General features: G+C 40.2%; 1 protein-coding gene across 1 annotated transcript in view; it reads right to left on the bottom strand.

Annotated features, from left to right (window-relative positions):
- Window positions 1-2,268: 2,268 nt before the first annotated feature.
- Window positions 2,269-21,837, bottom strand: part of LOC125458658 (uncharacterized) — a 36,732-nt gene continuing 17,163 nt past the window's right edge. Inside the window, exons 3-6 of the mRNA XM_048544090.2 lie at window positions 20,317-20,436; window positions 20,206-20,230; window positions 4,443-4,507; window positions 2,269-3,489 (exon numbers count right to left, since the gene is read on the bottom strand). Of these exons, the coding sequence (XP_048400047.2) occupies window positions 3,377-3,489; window positions 4,443-4,507; window positions 20,206-20,230; window positions 20,317-20,436 (323 nt within the window). The 3' untranslated portion in view covers window positions 2,269-3,376. The remainder of the gene's footprint in view (window positions 3,490-4,442; window positions 4,508-20,205; window positions 20,231-20,316; window positions 20,437-21,837) is intronic.

Below are 21,837 nucleotides of genomic sequence, written 5' to 3'. Positions count from 1 at the left end.
GTAGGAAAGTTATGCGAGGAATCAGAGAAAAGGAGTGAGACTCTCAATGAGTACTTTGCATCGGGATTCACTGAGGAGAGGGACATGACGGATATTGAGGTTAGGGATAGATATTTGATTACTCTAGGTCAAGCCGGCATAAGGAGGGGGGAAGTGTTGAGTATTATAAAAGGCATTAGGGTGGACAAGTCCCCAGGTCTAGATGGGATCTATCCCAGGTTGCTGAGGGAAATGAGAGAGGAAATAGCTGGGGCCTTAACAGATATCTTTGCAGCATCCTTGAGCACAGGTGAGGTCCCAGAGAACTGGAGAATTGCTAATGTTGTCTCCTTGTTTAAGAAGGGTATCAAGGATAATCCAGGTAATTATAGACTGGTGAGCCTGATGCCAATGGTGGGGAAGCTGCTGGAGAAGATACTGAGGGATACGATCTATTTACATTTGGAAGAAAATGTGCTTATCCTTGATAGGCAGCATGGTTTTGTACAGGAAAGGCCACGTCTTAACAACTTGATAGAATTCTTTGAGGAAGTGACAAAGTTGATAGATGAGGGAAGGGTTGTAGATGCCATATACATGGACTTCAGTAAGGCATTTGATAAGTTTGCCCATGGTAGGCTGATGGAGAAAGTGAAGATGCATGGGGTCCAGGGTGTGCTAGCTAGATGGATAGAGAACTGGCTGGTGCAGTTGCAGTGCAAGGCAGTTTCTCAGAATGGAGAATTGTGACCAGTGGTGTTCCACAGGGACCACTGTTATTTGTGATGTACATAAATGTTCTGGAGGAAGATATAGATGGTCGGATTAGCAAGTTTGCAGATGACACTGAGATTGGTAGACTAGCACATAGTGAAAGGGACTGTTGGAGAATGCAGCAGAATATAGATAGATTGGAGAGTTGGGCAGAGAAATGGCAGATGGAGTTCAATCCATGCGAATGTGAGGTGATGCATTTTGGACGATCCAATTCAAGAGCCAACTGTACGGTAAATGGAAAAGCCCTGCAGAAATTTGATGCAGAGAGAGCTGGGTGTTCAGGTCCATTGTACCTTGAAGGTGGCAACGCAGGTCAATAGAATGGTCAGGAAGGCATACGGCATGCTTTCCTTCATCGGACTGGGTATTGAATACAAGAGTTGGCAGGTTATGTTATGGTTGTATAAAACTTTGGTTCAGCCCCATTTGGAATACTGTGTACAGTTCTGGTCGCCACATTACCAAAAGGATGTGAATATTCTGGAGATTCTGCAGAAGAGGTTCACCAGGATGTTGCCTGGTCCTCGCTATGAGAAGGGGTTGAGTAGATTAGGATTATTTACATTAGAAAGATGGAAGTTAAGGGGGGTCCTGATTGAGGTCTACAAAATCATGAGGGGTATAGACAGAGTGGATAGCAAGAAGCTTTTTCCCAGAGTGGGGAACTCAATTACTAGGGGTCATGATTTCAAGGTGACAGGGTAAATGTTTAAGGGAGATATGCGTGGAAAATTCTTTACACAGAGTGTGGTGGGTGCCTGGAACGCGTTGCCAGTGGAGGTGGTAGAGGTGGGCATGATAGTGTCATTTAAGATGTATCTAGACAGATGCATGAGTGGGCAGGGAGCAGAGGGATACAGATCCTTGGAAAATAAGCAACAGGTTAGAAGAGGATCTGGATTGGCACAGGCTTGGAGGGCTGAAGGGCCTGTTCCTGTGCTGTAATTTTCTTTGTTCTTTATCTTGTGTCCATTCTTTCTGGGATTGGGCACTGTTTCTACATGAAGTATTGATAAGGGACTTGAGAGTCCTCATTCATGAACTACAAAAAGCCAGCATCCAAGTTCATCTGGTAACAGGGGAAGCAAATAGAATGTGACTATGACAATCCAAATCTATATCCAAATTCAATATCACAGGAAAACCAGGAAATAATAGAGGGAAATGCATAACCTGTGGGTAGATTTCACGCTCCCAGAACTACCTAGAACGAGGTACATGTGCAGCAGATAGTTGTTCCCAAGGCCCAGTAATAATTTGTACTTGCACGATGCTCATCTTCAGTATGATTCTCGTCAGTTAAAGGTTTTATTAAAAAGAAAACGCTGAATGCAATTAAGAAATATCTACCATTAAATATCTGAGATTCTAATATAGAGATGTAATATCTGCATTTTGCCTTTCAAATAATTAAAAACATTAGCAAGCCACAAAAAACTTAAGCATTTTGTCAGCATGGTTTTGATTTTTTTGACCAAAACAAAGAACATTTCATTTATGTTTTGTGTATGAATATAAAACCTGCTACTAATTTTCCAGCTGCTTAAATACCGAAACAATGCTCACCATCAGCAGCAATCTGTTTTCCCTCTTCTAGTGAACCTACGCTTGTCTCTCCTGAATGACACACTTAACAAGATATCAGGATTTCTTAGCTTTGTCTGTTTAAGTTGAGTGCCGTTTTTTTTGATATGTTCGTGGATTTTGACCATTACTGGGAAGAGCAGCATTTCCTATCCTTGGTGTTCCATGGCTTAAGGTCTTGAACTGCTTCAGTCCATGTGGTGAAATTATTCCCACAGTACTGTTGAGAAGAGAGCTATCACCCACCGAAAACAGTGCCTGCTGCCTTCCCTGGTACCTGCTGCCTTTCGGTTTTCTAGACAAAAAAGGTTGTAGGCTTGGGTGAAGCTGTCAAACAAATGTTGTTAAGTTCCCATGGTGCATCTTGTACATGGAACATTCTGTGGATATGACACACTGGTTCTGGAAGGATTGAATGTTCAAGCTGGTGGATGGGGTGACCATCAGATGGGCAGTTCCATCCTGGGTATTGAGTTTCTTCAGCGTAAGAGCTGCTTTCATCGAATCAAATAGAGAACATTTCATGGAAAGTCTGTAGGTAAGTTATTTACTACAGAACTCTCAGCCTCTGACTTGTTCCTGTAGCAGTGGTATTTATATGACTGTTGCATTTAGGTTCTGACTGTTTGCAAGCCCTAGGATGCTGAAAGATAGGAGCTTTGTGATGGTTACGCTGTTGAGTGTCAACAGCAAGTGCAGATTCATTCTTGATAGAGATAGTCATGGCTGGTACTTCTGTGCCACAGATGTCACTTGCCACTTATCAGCCCAAGCGAGAATATTACCAGTAGCTCTCAGGGGCCCACTGCTCCAGGGTTGGGGGCTGGGCCACTGTTCCTGGGTTGGTGTAAAGTTTGTTTTCTCGGGTTGGGGAAGATGCCACTATGCTCGGGCCAGTGCCATGTGGTGTGGGCCAGAAGTGCCACGCGTGTCTGTGCTTTTGTGCCATCTAGCCACGATATAATCAGATTAGAAAATACATCACACTCATCACTGAATCACATCTGTAAATTATGGTTATTTACATCTGCATATATTATTGAGTCTTTATATTCTGATATAATTCATTTGAGAATTTCTCTTCTATGAGCTTGTTTGTTGATCGATGTTTTGTCTGCTGTACATTTGAAACATTTTTGTAGATGTTAACTAGAAATCAAAAATGCAAGAATAATATGATGTTATTTCTAACAAATGTAGATCAATAATGCTAATATACAGGCTATCAATGAGAAAATAATTTTCAAGTTCATCCGCCATCTTAAGCTACTACAATCTTTTTTTTAAAGTTTCTAGCCAATACAGAGGGTGAGGAAAGGGAGCAAAATTAATATAATCTTTTATAGACATCACAATCAACTGTTGATTACCACTGTACAACAAGAAATAATACATACATATTGGGACTATAATTAATACTAAAAGACTTAGAGGAATTGTACCATATGATTGCCTGGGTCAAGGGAATTGAAGGATCACCTTTCGCTCCCACAGAAAATTGTCAGTTTCAAAAAATAGCATGAAATATAGCCACGTGTGGTCAAAAATGACAATGCATATATATGTAGTAACAAAGTGTGGAGCTGGATGAACACAGCAGGCCAAGCAGCATCTTAGGAGCACAAAAGCTGACGTTTCGGGCCCAGACCCTTCATCAGAAAAGGGTCTAGGCCTGAAACAGCAGCTTTTGTGCTCCTGAGATGCTGCTTGGCCTGCTGTGTTCATCCAGCTCCACACTTGTTATCTTGGAGTTTCCAGCATCTGCAGTTCCCATTGTCTCTGATGCATATATATGTATATCATTTGATTGTGTACTTATTAAATAACAATTTTATCGAATTTAAAGATAAATGCGACAATTTGGCATTTCAATACAAAGGTATGTGAGCAAGGACATGCATTACATTTTTCTGACTTGGAGGTCATTACACCTTCACAATATTTCACAGATTAATCAGGTACCCGAATCGCCTTATAATAGCTTGCACTGCACTCTCTCATCATATGAATCTTGCTGCTAGAAATGCTACACTTTGAAATGATGCCAAAGCTCTGTGGAAGGCTCGAGCTATATGGTTTGAGCAAACACATGACATTCTTACCTGATTTAGCCTCTATATTTTGACGAGAACAGCTTAGTTCCGTGGTATTTACGTATAATGCAGTGCTGCAAAAGACATTTTATAATTCAGGTTAAGTACATGGATTCATCAATACCATTTAAAACAGATACAAAAATATTCAATCAGCTATTTGTTGACACTGAATTTGTCTGCTATTCACATCTGCTGCTTTTCGAATATATTACAGCAACAATCTTGAAGAATATCGAGAAAGTAGGAAGGAGCTCAAATGGGGACCTATGAGGGCTAAATGGGCTATGAAATGTCCTTGGCCAACAGGGATACAGAGAATCCCAAGGCAATTTGGACATATTTTAAGAACAAGAGGGTAGCTATGGAAAGAGTAGGCCTACTCAAGGATAAAGGAGGTAAGTTATGTTTGGAACCAGAGGAAATGAGTGAGATCCTTAATGAGCACTTTACATCAGTATTTGCCACAGAGAGGGGCAAAGGGGATTTCGAGGAGGTGTTGGGTCATTTGAAATCCATTGAAGTAGACAAGCCCCAGGTCCAGATGCAATCTATCCTAGGATACTGTGGAAGGTAAGGAGGAAATAGCTGAGGTCTTAATAGATATCTTTGCATCCTTTTTGGCCTCAGGTGAGTTTCCAGAGGACTGGAGAATGGTCAATGTTGTTCCTTTGTTTAAGATGGAAAACAGAGAAGTTTGAGGCTGTTGTAACCATTGAGGCTGATCTCAAAAGTGAGAAAGTTGCTGGAGAAGATACTGAGCAACAGGATTTATTCATATTTGGAAGTGAGTGGACTTGTTAGTGATAGGCAGCATGGGTTTGTGCAGGGAAGGTCATGTCTCACTAACTTGATCGAGTCTTTTGAGGAGGTGACAAGAATGATTGATGAGGGATTGGCAATGGATGTTGTTGTCTGCATGAACTTTAGTAAGGTGTTTGATAAGGTACCTCATGGCAGGCTGGTACAGAACATAGAGTCTGGGATCCGGGGTGAGCTGGCAAGATGGATGCAAAACTGACTTGGTCATTGAAGACAGAGGGTAGCTTTAGAATGGAGACCGATATCTAGTGGTGTTTCACATGGATCAGCGCTGGGACCTTTGTTGTTTGTCATTTTTATAAATGATCTGGACAAAAATGTTTGTGGTCTGATTAGTAAGTTTGCTGATGACACCAAATTGATTGAGTTGCAGATAGTGTAGAGGATTGTCAAAGGATACAGCAGAACATAGATAGATTGCAGATTTGGGCAGCCAAATAGCAGATGGAGTTAAATCCAGACAAATGTGAGGTGATGCATTTTGGAAGGTCAAATTCAGATTTGAATTGTACAATAAATGGCAGAATCGTTAAAAGCATTACCATGCAGGGGGATCTGGACATAGAGGTGCACAGATCCCTGAAAGTGGCAACACAGGTGGATAAGGTGGTCAAAAAGGCAGACAGCACATTTGTCTTCATTGGCTGGGGCGTTGAATATAAAAGTTGGCAAACTATGTTATAGCTGTGCAAAACTTTAGTTCAGCCACATTTGTAATATTGCAGATAATGGGAACTGCAGATGCTGGAGATTCCAAGATAATAAAATGTGAGGCTGGACGAACACAGCAGACCAAGCAGCATCTCAGGAGCACAACAGCTGACGTTTCGGGCCTAGACCCTTCATCAGAGAGGGGGATGGGGGGAGGGAACTGGAATAAATAGGGAGAGAGGGGGAGGCGGACCGAAGATGGAGAGTAAAGAAGATAGGTGGAGAGAGTGTAGGTGGGGAGGTAATATTTGTAATATTGCATGCAGTTCTGGTCGCCACACTACCTTAAGGATGTAGATAATTTGGAGAGGGTACAGAGAAGGTTTACCAGGATGTTGCCTATTCTGGAGGACTTTATTTATGAGGAAAGGTGGATAAAGGTGGATTGTTTTCACAGGAAAGACGGGGGCTGAGGGGAAACCTGATAGAGGTCTACAAAATTATGAGAGGCATAGATAGGGTGGATAGTCAAAGGCTTTCTCCAAGGATGGAAAGGTCCAACTACAGGAGGACACAGGTTCAAGGTAAGAGGGGGAAAGTTTAGTGGAGAAGTGAAGGCAAAATCTTTCACACAAAGGGTGCTGGGTGCCTGGAATGAACTGCCACTGGAGGTGGTGGAAGCAGAGATGTTAAAAAATGTTTAAGGCATATCTTGATAGACATGAACATGAAGCAAACAGAGGGACAGAAATCACAGAGTGGCAGTAAGTAGCAGGTCTAAATAAGGAACAGGAATCAGCACAGTCTTGGCAGGCCAAAGGGTCTATTCCTGTGCTGCATTGTATTGTCTCAAATCAGAAAGCAGCATGTAGCCCGTTCTTTCCTAAATCTGCTCTGTCATAAATGCAATTTAATCCTTTCAATTTGCTAAGAGAAAATCCTCAAGATTTTACTTTATCGCTGCAAAGTAAATCAACTACATTCCAAAATTGAGCAATTTTATGGACTCAATGATCTGAAATTTCTAGGAAATTTGTACCACTATAACATTGACTGAATATTGCAGGATCTGATATATGGCTTAATGCCCCAGCTAATTATGACAGTAGTAACTTCAGCTGTTACTTACCTCATTGAAGAATAAAAAAAAGCTTTAAATGGGACATTTAAATCATACATAGGATCCTGCAACATTAATTCATCACTATACTGACGTCATTTGCCAAGAAATTGCAATGTTATGTGCCCCATAACATTGCTCAAGTTAGCCTTTGGGACTGTAATGCTATTAACTAAATTATGGTTGACCTGCACATATTTACCTTTGTTCCATCACCTTTAATACTTCTGGTGAATGCTTTTGTATATATATATATATATATATATATATATATATAATAATAACAATTAATTCAGCCGTTTTCAGAATTGCAGACCAAACTTCTACCACATTTTTATCATTCCTAATTTCACGGTACTTTGGTGCCATGGTTAGCACTGCTGCCTCACTGCACCAGGGACCCAGGATCAATTTTACCCTCGAGTGACTGACTGTGTGGAGTTTGTATATTCTCCCTGTGCCTGCATGGATTTCCTTCAGGTGCTCTAGTTTCCTTCCACAGTCCAAAGATCTGTGGGTTAGGTGGATTGGTAATGCTAAATTGACCATAGGGCCTGGGGATGTGCAAGCTACTTTCACACAGCAGGTATTCTACGGATTCGATGACTTGCAAAAGATCAGGCTCTGACTTTTACACTAAGGTCTTAATCCTAGTCTCCCAAACCAGCAGAAATATTTCTCCCAATTTATCTATAAGACCATAAGACAGAAGAGCAGATGTAGGCTATTCAGCCATCAGGCTGCTCTGCCACTTAACGATCTCATGCTTGGTCTGATAATCCTCAATTCCACTCTCCTGCATTTGCCCCATAACCCTTGATTTCCCCACTAATTAAAGATCTGTCTATCTCAATCTTGAATATACTTAGCAACCCAGCCTTGTGCTACCATCTGAGACAAGGAATTTATTCTCATTTGTCTTAATCGACCAACTCTTATTTTTCAATTATGCCCTCTGGACTCTTCCACAAGAGGGACTAACTTTTCCGCATCTACCTATAAAGCCTCCTAAGAATCCTGTATGTTTAAATAATATCACCTTATTCCGCTAAACCTCAATGACTACAGGCCCAACTCACTCAACTCCATCTCACAAGGCAGTCCCTCCATACAGGGATCAACCTGCATTGCCTCAAATATCTACATACCTTTATTTTGATGAGGGAACAAAACTGTTCACAGTATTTCATGTGTAGTCTAACTATAGCCTTGTACAGTTTTAGCAGGGTTTCCTTTTTTTATGCAACATTTCCTTGAAATACAGACCAACATTCCATTTGCCTCCTCTATTACCTGCTGAACTTATAAAGCCATGGAGTCATAGAGTTAGTGATAATGGGAACTGCAGATGCTGGAAAATCCAAGATAATGAAATGTGAGGCTGGATGAACACAGCAGGCCCAGCAGCATCTCAGGAGCACAAAAGCTGACGTTTCGGGCCTAGACCCTTCATCAGAGAGGGGGATGGGGTGATGGTTCTGGAATAAATAGGGAGAGAGGGGGAGGTGGACCGAAGATAGAGAGAAAAGAAGATAGGTGGAGAGGAGAGTATAGGTGGGGAGGTAGGGAGGGGATAGGTCAGTCCAGGGAAGACGGACAGGTCAAGGAGGTGGGATGAGGTTAGTAGGTAGGAGATGGAGGTGCGGCTTGGGGTGGGAGGAAGGGATGGGTGAGAGGAAGAACAGGTTGGGAGGCAGAGACGGGTTGGACTGGTTTTGGGATGCAGTGGGTGGGGGGGAAGAGCTGGGCTGGTTGTGTGGTGCAGTGGGGGGAGGGGACGAACTGGGTTGGTTTTGGGATGCGGTGGGGGAAGGGGAGATCTTGAAGCTGGTGAAGTCCACATTGATACCATTGGGCTGCAGGGTTCCCAGGCGGAATATGAGTTGCTGTTCCTGCAACCTTCGGTTGGCATCATTGTGGCACTGCAGGAGGCCCATGATGGACATGTCATCTAAAGAATGGGGGGGGGGGGAGTGGAAATGGTTTGCGACTGGGAGGTGCAGTTGTTTATTGCGAACTGAGCGGAGGTGTTCTGCAAAGCGGTCCCCAAGCCATAGAGTTATATTGCACAGAAACGGACCTTCGGTCCGACTCATCCATGCTGACTGATATGATTATTCTGATCCAATTGAGTACCCTGTTCCCGTTTTCTCCATATACCCTAAGATCTCTTTATCCCTAAGGACTATTGCTAACTCATTCTTGGAAACATTCAATGCCTTGGCCTGAACCGCTTTCTGTGACAGAGAATTGCACAGGCTCGTTACTGTCTGGTTTAAGGAAATCCCCCTCACCTGAGTCATAAATGGCCTATTCGATATCATTAAACTGGGACCCCTGGTTCTGGACTCACCCACCATTGGGAACATCCTTCCTGTGTACTACCTATCCAGTCCTGGTAGAATTTTAGAGGTTTCTTAGAGATCTCTCCTCATTCTTCTAAACTCGAACGTACATCCTTCTGCACACTCTTTGCATCATCCTCGTTACTTGTCTTCCCACCTATGAACCACTCGCACAAGTGTTACCTTCCCCATGTTATTTCTTACTCTACCACATAGATACTATATCTGCTAATCCAAGCTCATTTCTTGCTATTGTACATAATCTACCCAGTAATAACAAAGCTATCTTTGTACTTATTCCATGCAATAATAACAAAGCTACCCAATCATCTATTCCTTCTGCCTATCCTTTTGAAAAGTCACATACTCCCTGAATATTTAGCTCCAGATCTGATCTGTTTGTAATAAGGTCTCAGTAATTGTTATAAGATCATATGCAGAAACCTGTACTTGTGCCATTAATAAATTTATTTTGTTCCAAAAATTCAAGTAAAGAACCTTTTTTTTTTCATTTTTACCAATTTCCCCCCTTTGACCCCATTTTCTGTTTTTTTTTATTATTTTACCCTCGGTCTCATCCTGATTCATTCTGGATATTGTTATCCAATTAGCTGACCTCAAATGTTCTCATATCTCTTTGCTTTGTAAGACTACGTTTTCCCTCTTGAAATTTGTACACAGTCAGTCATTGTGGTGTTTTATAAATTCCTACTTTAGAAATAAAACCAGTCTGACTCCGAACCAAAACACAAACAAATTCTAAACAAGGTCTCACACTTAACATGCATTGTCTGACCTAAAATGTCACCTCTTCTTTACACTGATAAACCTTTAGTTCTCACATTACAATGACTCGAACGGAATTCGGGGATTTACATATACATATTAATCAAGTAAAACCTTTCAAATGATTAAAGATTTAACAGCATCTTAGAGATAGTAAGAACTGCCGATGCTGGAGTCAGAGATAGCACAGTGTGGAGCTGGAGGAACACAGCAAGTCAGGTAGCATCAGAGGAGCAGGAAAGTTGATGTTTCAGGTCGATCCCGACCCGAAACGTCAACTTTCCTACTCCTCTGATGTTGCCTGACCTGCTGTAGTCCTCCAGCTCCACAATGTGCTGTGTTAGCAAACATCTTAGATTGTTTAGTAAATCCTCATCAGTGGTGAGATGCTTTGATCTTTTACTTATAAATTCTGTATCTGATATTATCTCTCACATTAACACCTGAAGAATGAATAAGGTTCCATAGGTTTGTGTTTTCAAATAAACCCGTTGAACTATAACCTGGTGTCATGTGCCTTCTGATCAATTAAATCTATACCGCATTCTCTCCAAGGCTAATACGTCCTGCTGCCCTGAACTTCTTGCAGGACTCCAGATTTGCTGCTTTATTGTTTCCCTCACTGAAACAATTTTGCAGTTAATTACGAGAAATTGCAACTTCTTCTCTCTAGCACTGCTACTCCTGCCCCCACTCTCCATTCGAATTACATTTCTCAGATTATTAAAATACTGTTGTCATAGGAAGTTGGGCATCACTTGAAGCACAGCGACATTGTCGATTGGGTATGACTGTTTCATGCGTTGCTTTTTTGAAGCCAAATTCAGCACTCATCTTAAAATTCCTAGCACTCTTCCTAAAATGCTCAGCCCCCAGCTATAGGCTTCTAAAACTTGACAGCTACAGGAAAACTGTTATTATTCTAGTAAATATTTAATATTTCTTCATGTTTATGTTTTTCTATGCTTTTGCCATCACTATCCACAACAGGTATAAGTGTATTTTGCTACAGCAGCCCAGACTCCTTGAGTGAACTGCAACACACCAGCAGTTTTTCAATAACATAGTGCCAATTTTAAATAAATAAGCAAACACAATTTAGATTAGATTCCAGATTAGATTCCCTACAGTGTAAAAATAGGCCCTTCGGCCCAACAAGCCCATACCACCCCTTGAAACATCCCACCCAGACCCATTCCCCTATAATCCACTCACCCCGAACACTACGGGCAATTTAGCATGGCCAATCCACCTAAACTGCACATCTTTGGACTATGGGAGGAAACTAGAGCACCCGGTGGAAACCCACGCAGACACGGGGAGAACGTGCAAACTCCACACAGACAGTTGCCCGAGGCTGGAATCGAACCCGGGCCCCTGGTGCTGTGAGGCTGCGAAATCAATCATCTAAATTAATTTTTGGCTAGTCATTGCCATTGTATTCTAATTATTTCTTCAGCAAATTCCAGTGTAAATTTCCTATTGGAGAATAAGGACCACAGTGTTCTTAACTTTTATGGAATTTGTGGCCAACACAGCAAATTCAAGAGCCCTTATCAAAAAAATCAAACTTATTCTCCCCAGGATTCACTTTAATCTGCATAGGTGGGTGAGTTGGTAAAAACATAAGAACTAGGAGCAGGTGTAGGTAATTCAGTCCTTCGAGCCTGCTCCATCACGTATGACCATGGCTGACCTCACCTAGGCCTCAACTTCATTTTTCTGTCCACTGGAAGATGCTGCAAGGCTGACATTGAACAAAGAGGTCCCAGTTATGCATTTCATGTGATTTGCCATCAGCCTCTCAGGTAGAGCGTTGGAGAACAGCAAGTTTAGCTACTCCTCATTGCCCCCTATTGACCCATTTCAAAAAGAATGCATCAGGGAAGACTGGATCAGCGGCATTGCTTTCTGCCAGCATTCAACGTCTGGGCCCACAAATGACAAATGAGTGTCAGAGGAGTATTATTGCTATGCAATTATAGTAAAATCAACATGAACTGCTAAAAGTAGAAACAGATGACAACATCTTACAATAACATAGTGCCTTTAACATAATGAAAAATTCAAAGTAGGGACTTTATTTAAAAAGTATAATGCTAAGTCATATAAAGAAATATTAGGTCAGATAAGGAAGGTTTTTAAGCAGTGTCTGAAAGTATGGAAGTGGGGTAGAGAGAGTTGTAAGGAAACATATCCAATGCTTAGGATCTAGGCAACTAGAGGCAGAACCTAAATGCTGGAGGAATTAGGGGGATACCAGAGATTATAGTGGGAGGGCAGAAGAGAAGCCATTTCAAAGTAATCTCTGGCTATGCCAGTTGAGAGCATTTCCAACTTACTACCTAATAGTGGAGAGATATGGAGGAAAATGCTGTGCTGTACCATGTCAAGCATAGAGAAGGATAAGAGGGGAAGATTACCTTTGTCACAATTAAGAAAAAATAGTGAATTCATACAGACTGCTGGCAACTTGGTCAGAGCATTAATTGCAAAATCAGCCATGCTGAGTGACATCTATCTTTTGGTATATAGCAAAGAATTATTCACCTTTCCTCTATATTCTGATTAAGAGCTTCTTTCTTTAATATAGAATAGCTTTCAGTCACAGAACTGGCCCCATAGGAAATATCAAATGATACTAGTATTAATAAACAATAGGCTGTGTCAATTGATAAGTTATTGTAATGTTTACATTCAAATGAAATACCGCAAGAAGCATTAATGCCTCAAACACACTCCGTTAGTGGTGCTTTAGAAAGTCTTTGATCTGGGTTTCTCAGAACGCATAACATGTTTGACAATCCGTGCAAAGTGAATGAAACATATTTGAATAACAAGTCTTGTACACCTGTTTCAGACAGGTGTACTTGATCCCTAGATGCAGGCGTATCTGAAGATTGTGCCAAATGGGCTTGGGCATGTGAAGATTGGTCAAACTGCCCTCTGTCCCTGAAGTTTGAATTATTGGGTAAACCAGAGAAGAATAAAGCAAAAATTTTACTTCATTTGGGTAAAATTTTGTGTTCTTCACAAACTGCTGTGGTATTTTTGACTGGGAATAGCAAATATGATCAAGTTTTGTGCTACTAATTTGGATAAAACTAGAATTGGATTAATCAAAAAATTATGTGTGTATTCATTCTATTACTGGGCTAGGAATTCAAAGGCCCAGACAAACATTGAGAAGAATTTATGTCTAAATCTCAGCCTGGCATTTTGAGAACTTGAATCCAATTCAATGCATTTGTGAATAAAACGTCAATATATTTAAAAAAACAAGCATTCACAAAGCTCGTCATTAAACAGGGATTTTGAGGAATTCAAGTTCTGTATGGAACTTGAATCTTAACTGTCCTTACTTTATTTAGTTGTATAAATTAGTTATAGCAAATGGCTAAAAAGGCAATCATCACTTTCTCATTGCATCTAAAATGAGAGCTGTGCCAAAAATGCTAACATCTTTTGAATGAATTAAAGAAAAAAACAATATGTAACATGAGGGCAAACAAACTTTAACTTTGGCTTGATTTTAATCTGGTTCCAGGGATGAAGGGTTGATCTACCAACACATTGCTGTATACAGTGCTATTTCTAAATGGAGGTATAATAGCACCTGTACATTTATCACAGTTGTTGCTTCTTTCACTTTGTACCCAGTATATGCAAGGGTTTCCTGGAATTATGCCTATGTCTGCTTGGTTCAAATGAATCTTAGAAAGATAGCTTTATGTCAGCACTCCAATTTTATGATATAAAATGTGGCCATGACAAGCCAGACAGGCTAGGTTCTGGTCCAGGTTATGTTCACAGTCCTTTAACATTACAAAATGATGAATGATCTAACGATGGCCACAGACTTGAAGCAATAATGCTGTGCTTTTCTCTCCACAGAAGTTTCCAGCCCTGTAAAATATTTCCAAAATTTTTCTATTTTTGTTACGAATTTTGCAGTTTTGTAGTTCCAGCATGTTTTACCAGTGATGACAGTCGGGTGGCCTATAGTTCAGTCGCTGGTGCTGACAGTCTACATGTATCATTGATGGTCCTCACCCCGGGTCAAAGGCAAGGGTTAGTAATGGGAAGGGAGTTATTCCTTTTGATGTACAACAGAGCAAAATAAATTAGTTATGGACATCAGAAATTACTATCATGGACAGAAATGGTGCTGGAATGTTACTAAGTGATGAAATGAAGGAAAAGGTGCTGGCAGCAGACAAAGTCATTAAAAAGAATCTGGAAATTGTGGGTAAAATGCGCAGCATAGTAATTGTTATGCACAACAGAGTGAAGGTGAGGGGAAAAAGAGATATTCTGAGAACTGGTGGTGGTGCCAGACTAGTGTGAAGAATAGCTGAAAAAAAGATTGAAATGCTGCCATTGTTGCAGAGAAGTAAAATGTGGTGAGAGCAGGAATGGAGTTGAGACTACCTGGAAGAAGGAGAAGAGAGAGGTCTGAGACTGGATGGAAAGATGTGGTAGAAAGAAACTTGAATGCAATGGGATTGATGGAGATAAACAAGGGTATTAGCATTGTCATGACCTCAAGTAAAATGTAAGAAACCAAAAAAAAGATAAAGGCCTGGTGGCCTAGGGTTAATTTTCCAAACAGTTCCACTTTGCACTCATTGTTATGGGTGATGAATTACTTCACATCTGTCCTGGACGAAACTGTTGAATGTCATCAAATTTCAATTCATATTTAAAGTGTCCAGTGATGTATGTATGCTGTCTAATGCACAATATGAGATAAACAGATGCATAAACACTGTTCCTGTTGTTGTATGTTAGTTTAAAATGGTAAATAAACCACCAGCTGGCTTAGCATCTTTAAACTCATGAAAGATAGACGCTATCACTTGTTTTCAGTGATCACACAAAACCTAGATCTACACAAATTGTGTTATTGCCTTACTACCTTTGGTTGTGATATTTTCCCTTGTATTATGGCTAGCTCTATAAAATGTCCTGGTGGCCTAAAACACTAAAAAGTTAAAAGGCAACCGAGATACAATTCTAGCTCACAAATGGGCAGTGTGTTCCCTGCAAATAAAGCTATTATTCATGACCACAAAAGTGACATGTTAAAATACAAGAAGGGAGGAAGTTATTTATCCTTCATACCCTTCTTCACAGGGTCATGCGGCATGGGAACAGACCCTTCAGTCCAACTCATCCATGTTGGCCAAGTTTACCAAACTAAATGAGTTCCACTTGCCTGCAGATATAGTAGGAACTGCAGATGCTGGAGAATCTGAGACAACAAGGTGTAAAGCTGGATGAACACAGCAGGCCAAGCAGCATCTTATGAAGGTTCTAGGCCCGAAACGTCAGCTTTCCTGCTCCTAAGATGCTGCTTGGCCTGCTGTGCTCATCCAGCTCTACACCTTGTTGTGCCACTTGCCTGCATTTGGGCGTAAATCCCTCTAAGCCTTTCGTATTCATGTATCTGTCCAAACATCTTTTAAATGTTGTAACTGTACCTGTATCTACCACTTCCTCTGGCAGTTTGTTGCATGTGTGAACCATACTCTGTGTAAAAATGTTGCCCCTCATGTCCCTTTTAAATCTTTCTCCTCTCACCTTAAAAATATGCCCTCTAGTTTTGAACTCCCCCACCCTAGGGAAAAGCCCTTTGCTATCCACCTTATCAATGCTCTTCATGATTTTATAAACCTCTGCAATGTGACCCCTCAACTTCCCATGCTCCAGTGAAAAAAAGCTTCAGCATATCCAGGCTCTCCTTATAACTCAAACCCTCCAGTCCTGACATCCTGGTGAATCTTTTCTGCCCTCTCTCCAACTTAATAATATTCTTCCTTTCCATTCTTTATTTAAAAAGTCTATTAAATTAAAGTTTATTAATTATGTGTTAAAAAGTTGTCAGCTCAACTAAATTCAGAGATAATAGGAACTGCAGATGCTGGAGAATCTGAGACAACAAGGTGTAGAGCTGGATGAACACAGCAGGCCAAGCAGCATCTTAGGAGCACAAAAGCTGACGTTTCAGGCTGAGACACTTCAGTGTTTATCCAGCTCCACACTTTGTTAGCTCAACTACATTGCTATTTTTGGTGCAGTTCCAATGATATCATATGAGAGAAATAAAAAACAAATTCTAAAGCTTTTTTGAACATCCTGAATGTTGTCATCCAATAATTGCTCTGGACTCCTGCTTCTTTAGATGTGCTATTTTTAGAATTAATTGAACATCTTTGGGCACATACCTAACTAGTTCTTTGTAGACATTGACTTTCCTTTAGTATGATGGAAAGAACTGATTGCCATTGTCTTTAAATCCCTAAGAGTCTGATCCCTAGCATTAAAGCAAAGGACTGGAATCAGTTGATGAAAGCTGTTAGTTCAATATCTTGATATTGAATTTTAATGTTCTTTGATGGGATATGTGCATTACTGGCAAGACCAGCAGTTATTACCTATTCCTAATTGCTCATGCGAAGTTGGTAGAGAGCTGACTTTTTGAACAGTCCATGGCAGATTGATACAGAGAGCTGTTAGAAACGGAATTTTACGATTTCAATCCAGAGCCAGTGAAGGAATGACAACATTTTCCAAGTCAAGATTATGTGTGGTTTGGAGAACTTACAGATAGTCGTGTTTCCATGTATCTGTTGCCCTAGTGGTTCTAAGTGGTAGTGGCTACTGGTTTGAATGTGCTGTTGAATGAGCCTTAGTGAATTGTTAAAGTGTATCTTGTAAGTGGAACCCACTGCTGGCACTGTGCATCAGTGGTGGAAGGAGTGAATGTTGAAGGTAGTGGATTCACCCAACAAAGAAGGCTACTTTGCCCAGGATGATGTTGATTTTCTTGAGTGTTGTCCCAGGCAAGTGGGGAGTATTCTATCACACTCCTGACTTGTACCTTGTACATAGTGTTGTGTTGGTGAGCTAACATACCCTAAGACATTGCCTTCATGGCATTAGAATGGCTGGAGTTGAGGGGTCAAAAGCTATATGTTTTCAATGGGAAACCACTAGTTTTATTCTACTTAATGCTCAATGTATTATGCTTAATGCCCAACTGGAGTAATAAAAGAATGCAGGCATTCCAGCTAGGTTGACTTGTATAAACCTGATGCCTGTGGGATGGAGTTATGACCTACCTTCACTCATCTTGTAATTAATTGACCTAGACCCAACCAGGTGTCCTAGGCCCAACCATCTTTAGCGTTCATTGAAGGCAATGTCTTAGGGTATGTTAGCTCACCAACACTTCAACATCAGCAAAACGACTGTCATGGCAGAAATCCTCCTGAAGAAGAGCTTGAATCAAGGGTTATGGGGATTGGAATCAAGGGTTACGGGGATAAGACAGGAACAGGATACTGATTGTGGGTGATCAACCATGATCATAATGCATGGTGGTGCTGGCTTGAAGGGCCGAATGGCCTATGCCTGCACCTATTGTCTATTTTAAATTCATAAAATTCACGGATAAGGTCATACCACATAGTAACTGAAGTAGGCCATTGAGCCCATTGTATCTACTTGGCAATTTAATAACATCATAGGTGATCTAATAATCCTTACTTTCACTTGCCTGCCTTTTATCCATAACTCTTGAGTTCCTTACTGATTAAAAATCTATCTATCTTGGCCTTGAATATACTGAATGGTCAAGACTTGACAGTCCTTTGCAGTAAAGGATTCCATAGATTCACTATCATCTGAGGAAAAAAAATCCTTATCTCTGTCTAAAATGGTTGAGCCCAGACTCTGAGATTATTCTCTCTGGTCCTAGATTCTCACAGAAGGGGAAGCATCTATTTGAATATACCTTGTTAACCCCTTTCATTATCTTTTGTGTTTAAATAAGGTCTCCTCTCATTCTTCTAAGCTCCAATGAATACAAGTCCAAACTACCCAACCCTTATCATAAGAAAATTCCTTCACGTCCAGGATCAACTTAGTGAACTTTCTCTGGACTTCTTTAAATGCCAGTATATCTTAGATCAGGAACCAGTGTTCTAGGTGTGGCCTGACTATTGCTTCGAATGGTTTTAGCAAGATATCTCTATTTTTATATCAATCCATTTGCTTTTCCAATTATCCATTGAACTTGAAAGCTAGTTCTTCCGTGATTCATGCACAAGGTGCTGCAGGCTTTTGCAGCCTTTCTCCATTTAAATAATACTCAGTTCCTCTATTCTTCCTGACAAAGTACACAACCTCATATTCCGCACATTATATTTCATATCCAACTTTTTGCCTGCTCGCTTAACCTGTTTATAATATTCTGCAGACTATTTGTGCAATCTTCACCATGTGTCTTCCCACCTGATAGACTATTATTGTGGTATCTGCATTAATCCCTGTGGCAGTTACAAGTTGTTTTACTGAATATATCCTCTTTGTCAAAGCTCTATTTCTGCTATTCGTTAGCCAATCCTATTTGCATGCTAATATATTATCCAAAAACCAGGGGCTCTCATCCTATGAGATAACCTCATGTGTCGTATGTTATCAAACACTTTTAGAAATCCAAATATATTACATCTACTTGTTTCCCTTAATCCATCTTGATTGTTACTTCCTCAAAGAATTCCAATAACTTTGTCAGGCACGATTTATCCTTCATGCTGATTCTGTTTGACTTTATTACTTATTTATAAATGATCTACTTCACATTCTTCGCAATAGATTTCCCTAATGATAAATGTTAAGCTAATTAGCCTATACCCTCTCTTCACTTTTGGAACAAAAGTGTTACAATTTTCTAATCCTCTGGGGCTTTTCCAGAATTTAAGCATTTTTAGAACAATACTATTAGGTAATGCACTGTATTTGTAACTGCTTCCTTTAATATTCTTTCTAGAATGCAACCCATCAGATCCTGGTGACTTGCAGGACATTAGCCCATTAAATTCCATAGTATTTTTTCTCTATTAGCAGTAATTATGTTTGTTCTTTCCCCCTCTTACGCCCTCTTTAGTGCCTTGATTAGTTAGTATTTTTGGAATGGTATTAATGTCTTCTACTGTGAAGACTGATGCAAAGTAATTAGGGGTCATTTAGCTCAGTTGGCTGGATGGCTGGTTTTCAAAGCAACATAATGCCGACAATGTGGGTTAAACTACTGCATTGATTGAGATTACCACATCGGACTCTTCTTTTCAACTTTTCCCTTTGGCTGAGATGTGATGACTTTCAGGTTAAACCACCACCAGTTATCTGCCTCTAAGAACAAATTGTCATAAAGTCATAGTATGGTGGACCAACGCTGACTTTACCTTTTTAATCATTCAGCTCTTCTGCCATTACCTGGTTCCCTGTTATCATTCCTCAAGCTTCATTCTCTAACAGGCTGATGTTCACCTTTGCTTCTCTTTTCCTTTTTATATATTTAAAGAAGTGCATAATGTCCATTTTTGTATGGCTTATAATTTATACTCACTATTTACTTTCTATTCTTTAAAACTTTACTTTATTCTTTTTTATTTGTCCATCTATGCTCACCTTTAAAATGAATCAAAAAAGCTTACAGCAAGTGAATGTCGTCTATCCTGACTCTGGATTCCCACAGCTTTCGCGCCTAAAGGGATATCGACGGGCAAAATCCTTGTAGTTGTCACAGGGAATGGGTAAAAAATGTAGCTTCAAATGAAAGTCTATATGTCCCATATTTATGCCTTGCCATGAAGCCACTTTTTAAAGTTATGAATGCAGTTTTGCTACAAAAGTAACCAATCTGATCTATTTCATGACGAGCCCAATGCTGAGGCTCTATTCACAAGTGTTAATGTCTGGATCATCAACTGAATGTGAATAGTACAAAGATAGATAAAATATTGGCTGCAGTAAACATTCTACTGTTCTGGACATCATTTTAACTGGGAATGACCTGAAACGAAGCCTGTCAAGGTAAGTAAGTAAGGAAATAAACTTTGAACTGGTTCCCCTCAGCTAGAGGTTAGGTTCTAGTTTGACAAGTAGCTGCACTAATTACTTTTGCATCACTTTTTATTTGTTTTAATTTCAACAATGATCTTATCAGAAATAAAATGTACAGTAATTGATTCATACTTACCTCTTTCTTAAATTAGGTATATTTTCTAAAAGAAATAATAAAATAATGTAAATACATTTTTAATATGTCTTCTTCTGGCAAAGAATAGAGTGTGAATTTTGCAATCCTCACCATTCTGTCTTCTGTTTTTGATCCTTCTGAAGCAGCAGTATGCAACTACAATCACCATCAGTATTGTGGGGCTGATTGATGCCAGAAGCCAAATAATCAGATAGTTCTTAACCTGTGATGCTACATTAAAAACGATACACATACTGTTAGGGTTACTTTACTCATTCTTGGGATTATGAGCTTCACCAACAATATTAATGTTTATTAAACTGCACTGGTTCCTTTTGATAAGATGGCAGTGGCCTTTTGTCTCGGAAAACAACAATGCTTGTATCTATGTAACACCTTTCTCATAAAGAAATTCCTTAAGGTGTTCACAAGAACATTAAAAAGCAAATTATGACACAGAGATATTCAGGAAGATAGTTGTCCAGATCTTCAGAAATCAGATATATCTCAGAAGATACACTTCAGAACCACTTGGAGGACCCTCCTATGACTACATGGGAATTACCCGAGAAGTTTTCACTTCTGATGGATAATTACTCTTCACCAGAACTCTTTGAAAAATTCTCCAACTGTGCACTAGAGTCATAGACTTCATAGGGTTCCAACTCACTCTCCTGTATAGTTACCCAGGAAATTTTAACACAAGAAGCATCAGGAATAAGGGTGATGAACTTAGATCATGGATCAGTATTTGGAGCTACAATGTTATGGCCATTACGGAGACTTGGATAATTTACGGGCAGGAATGTTTGTTTGATGTTCCGGGGTTTAGGTGTTTGGAAAAAAGTAGGGAGGAAGGTAAAAGATGGTATCACAGCTGCAGAAAGGGAGGTCATCGAGGAGGGTTTGTCTACTGAGTCAGTATGGGTGGAAATCAGAAGCAGGAAAGGAACAGTCACTTTATTGGGAGTTTTCTATAGACCCCTCCAATAGCAACAGAGACATTGAGGAACAGATTGGGAAGCAGATTTTGGAAAGGTGAAGAAGTAATAGTGTTGTTGTCATGGGTGGCTTCAACTTCCCTAATATTGACTGGAAACTCCGAAATGCAAATAGTTTGAATGGAGCAATTTTTGTCAGGTGTGTCCAGGAAGGATTCTGACTCAATATGTGGATGGGCTGACTAGAGGGGAGGCCATATTGGATTTGGTCCTTGTCAATGAACCAGGCCAGGTATCAGATCTTTTGGTGGGAGAGCATTTTGGTGCTAGTGATCACAACTCCCTAACTTTTACTATAGTCATGGACAGGGATAGGAGCAGATCGAATGGAAAAGCATTTAATTGGGGGAGGAGGAATTACAATGCTATTAGGTAAGAACTGCAGAGTGTGAATTGGGAACAGATATTCTCAGGGAAGATCCCCCCAGTAGTCAGCAGGAAATTGAGAAGCAAACTTGTGTCAAGAATACAGTTATCTGTGAGAATAATAGGTGGTTATGGTAGAGGATTTTAATTTTCCAACCATAGATTGGGATTGTGATAGTGTTAAGGACTTGGATGGCAAGGGATTTATTATGTGTGCACAAGAAAACTTTCTGATTCAGTATGTGGATGTACCTAATAGAGAAAT

The sequence above is a fragment of the Stegostoma tigrinum genome, chromosome 1 (assembly GCF_030684315.1).
Source record: "Stegostoma tigrinum isolate sSteTig4 chromosome 1, sSteTig4.hap1, whole genome shotgun sequence".
Classification (NCBI taxonomy): domain Eukaryota; kingdom Metazoa; phylum Chordata; class Chondrichthyes; order Orectolobiformes; family Stegostomatidae; genus Stegostoma; species Stegostoma tigrinum.
This window is presented reverse-complemented; position numbering and strand designations above follow the sequence as displayed.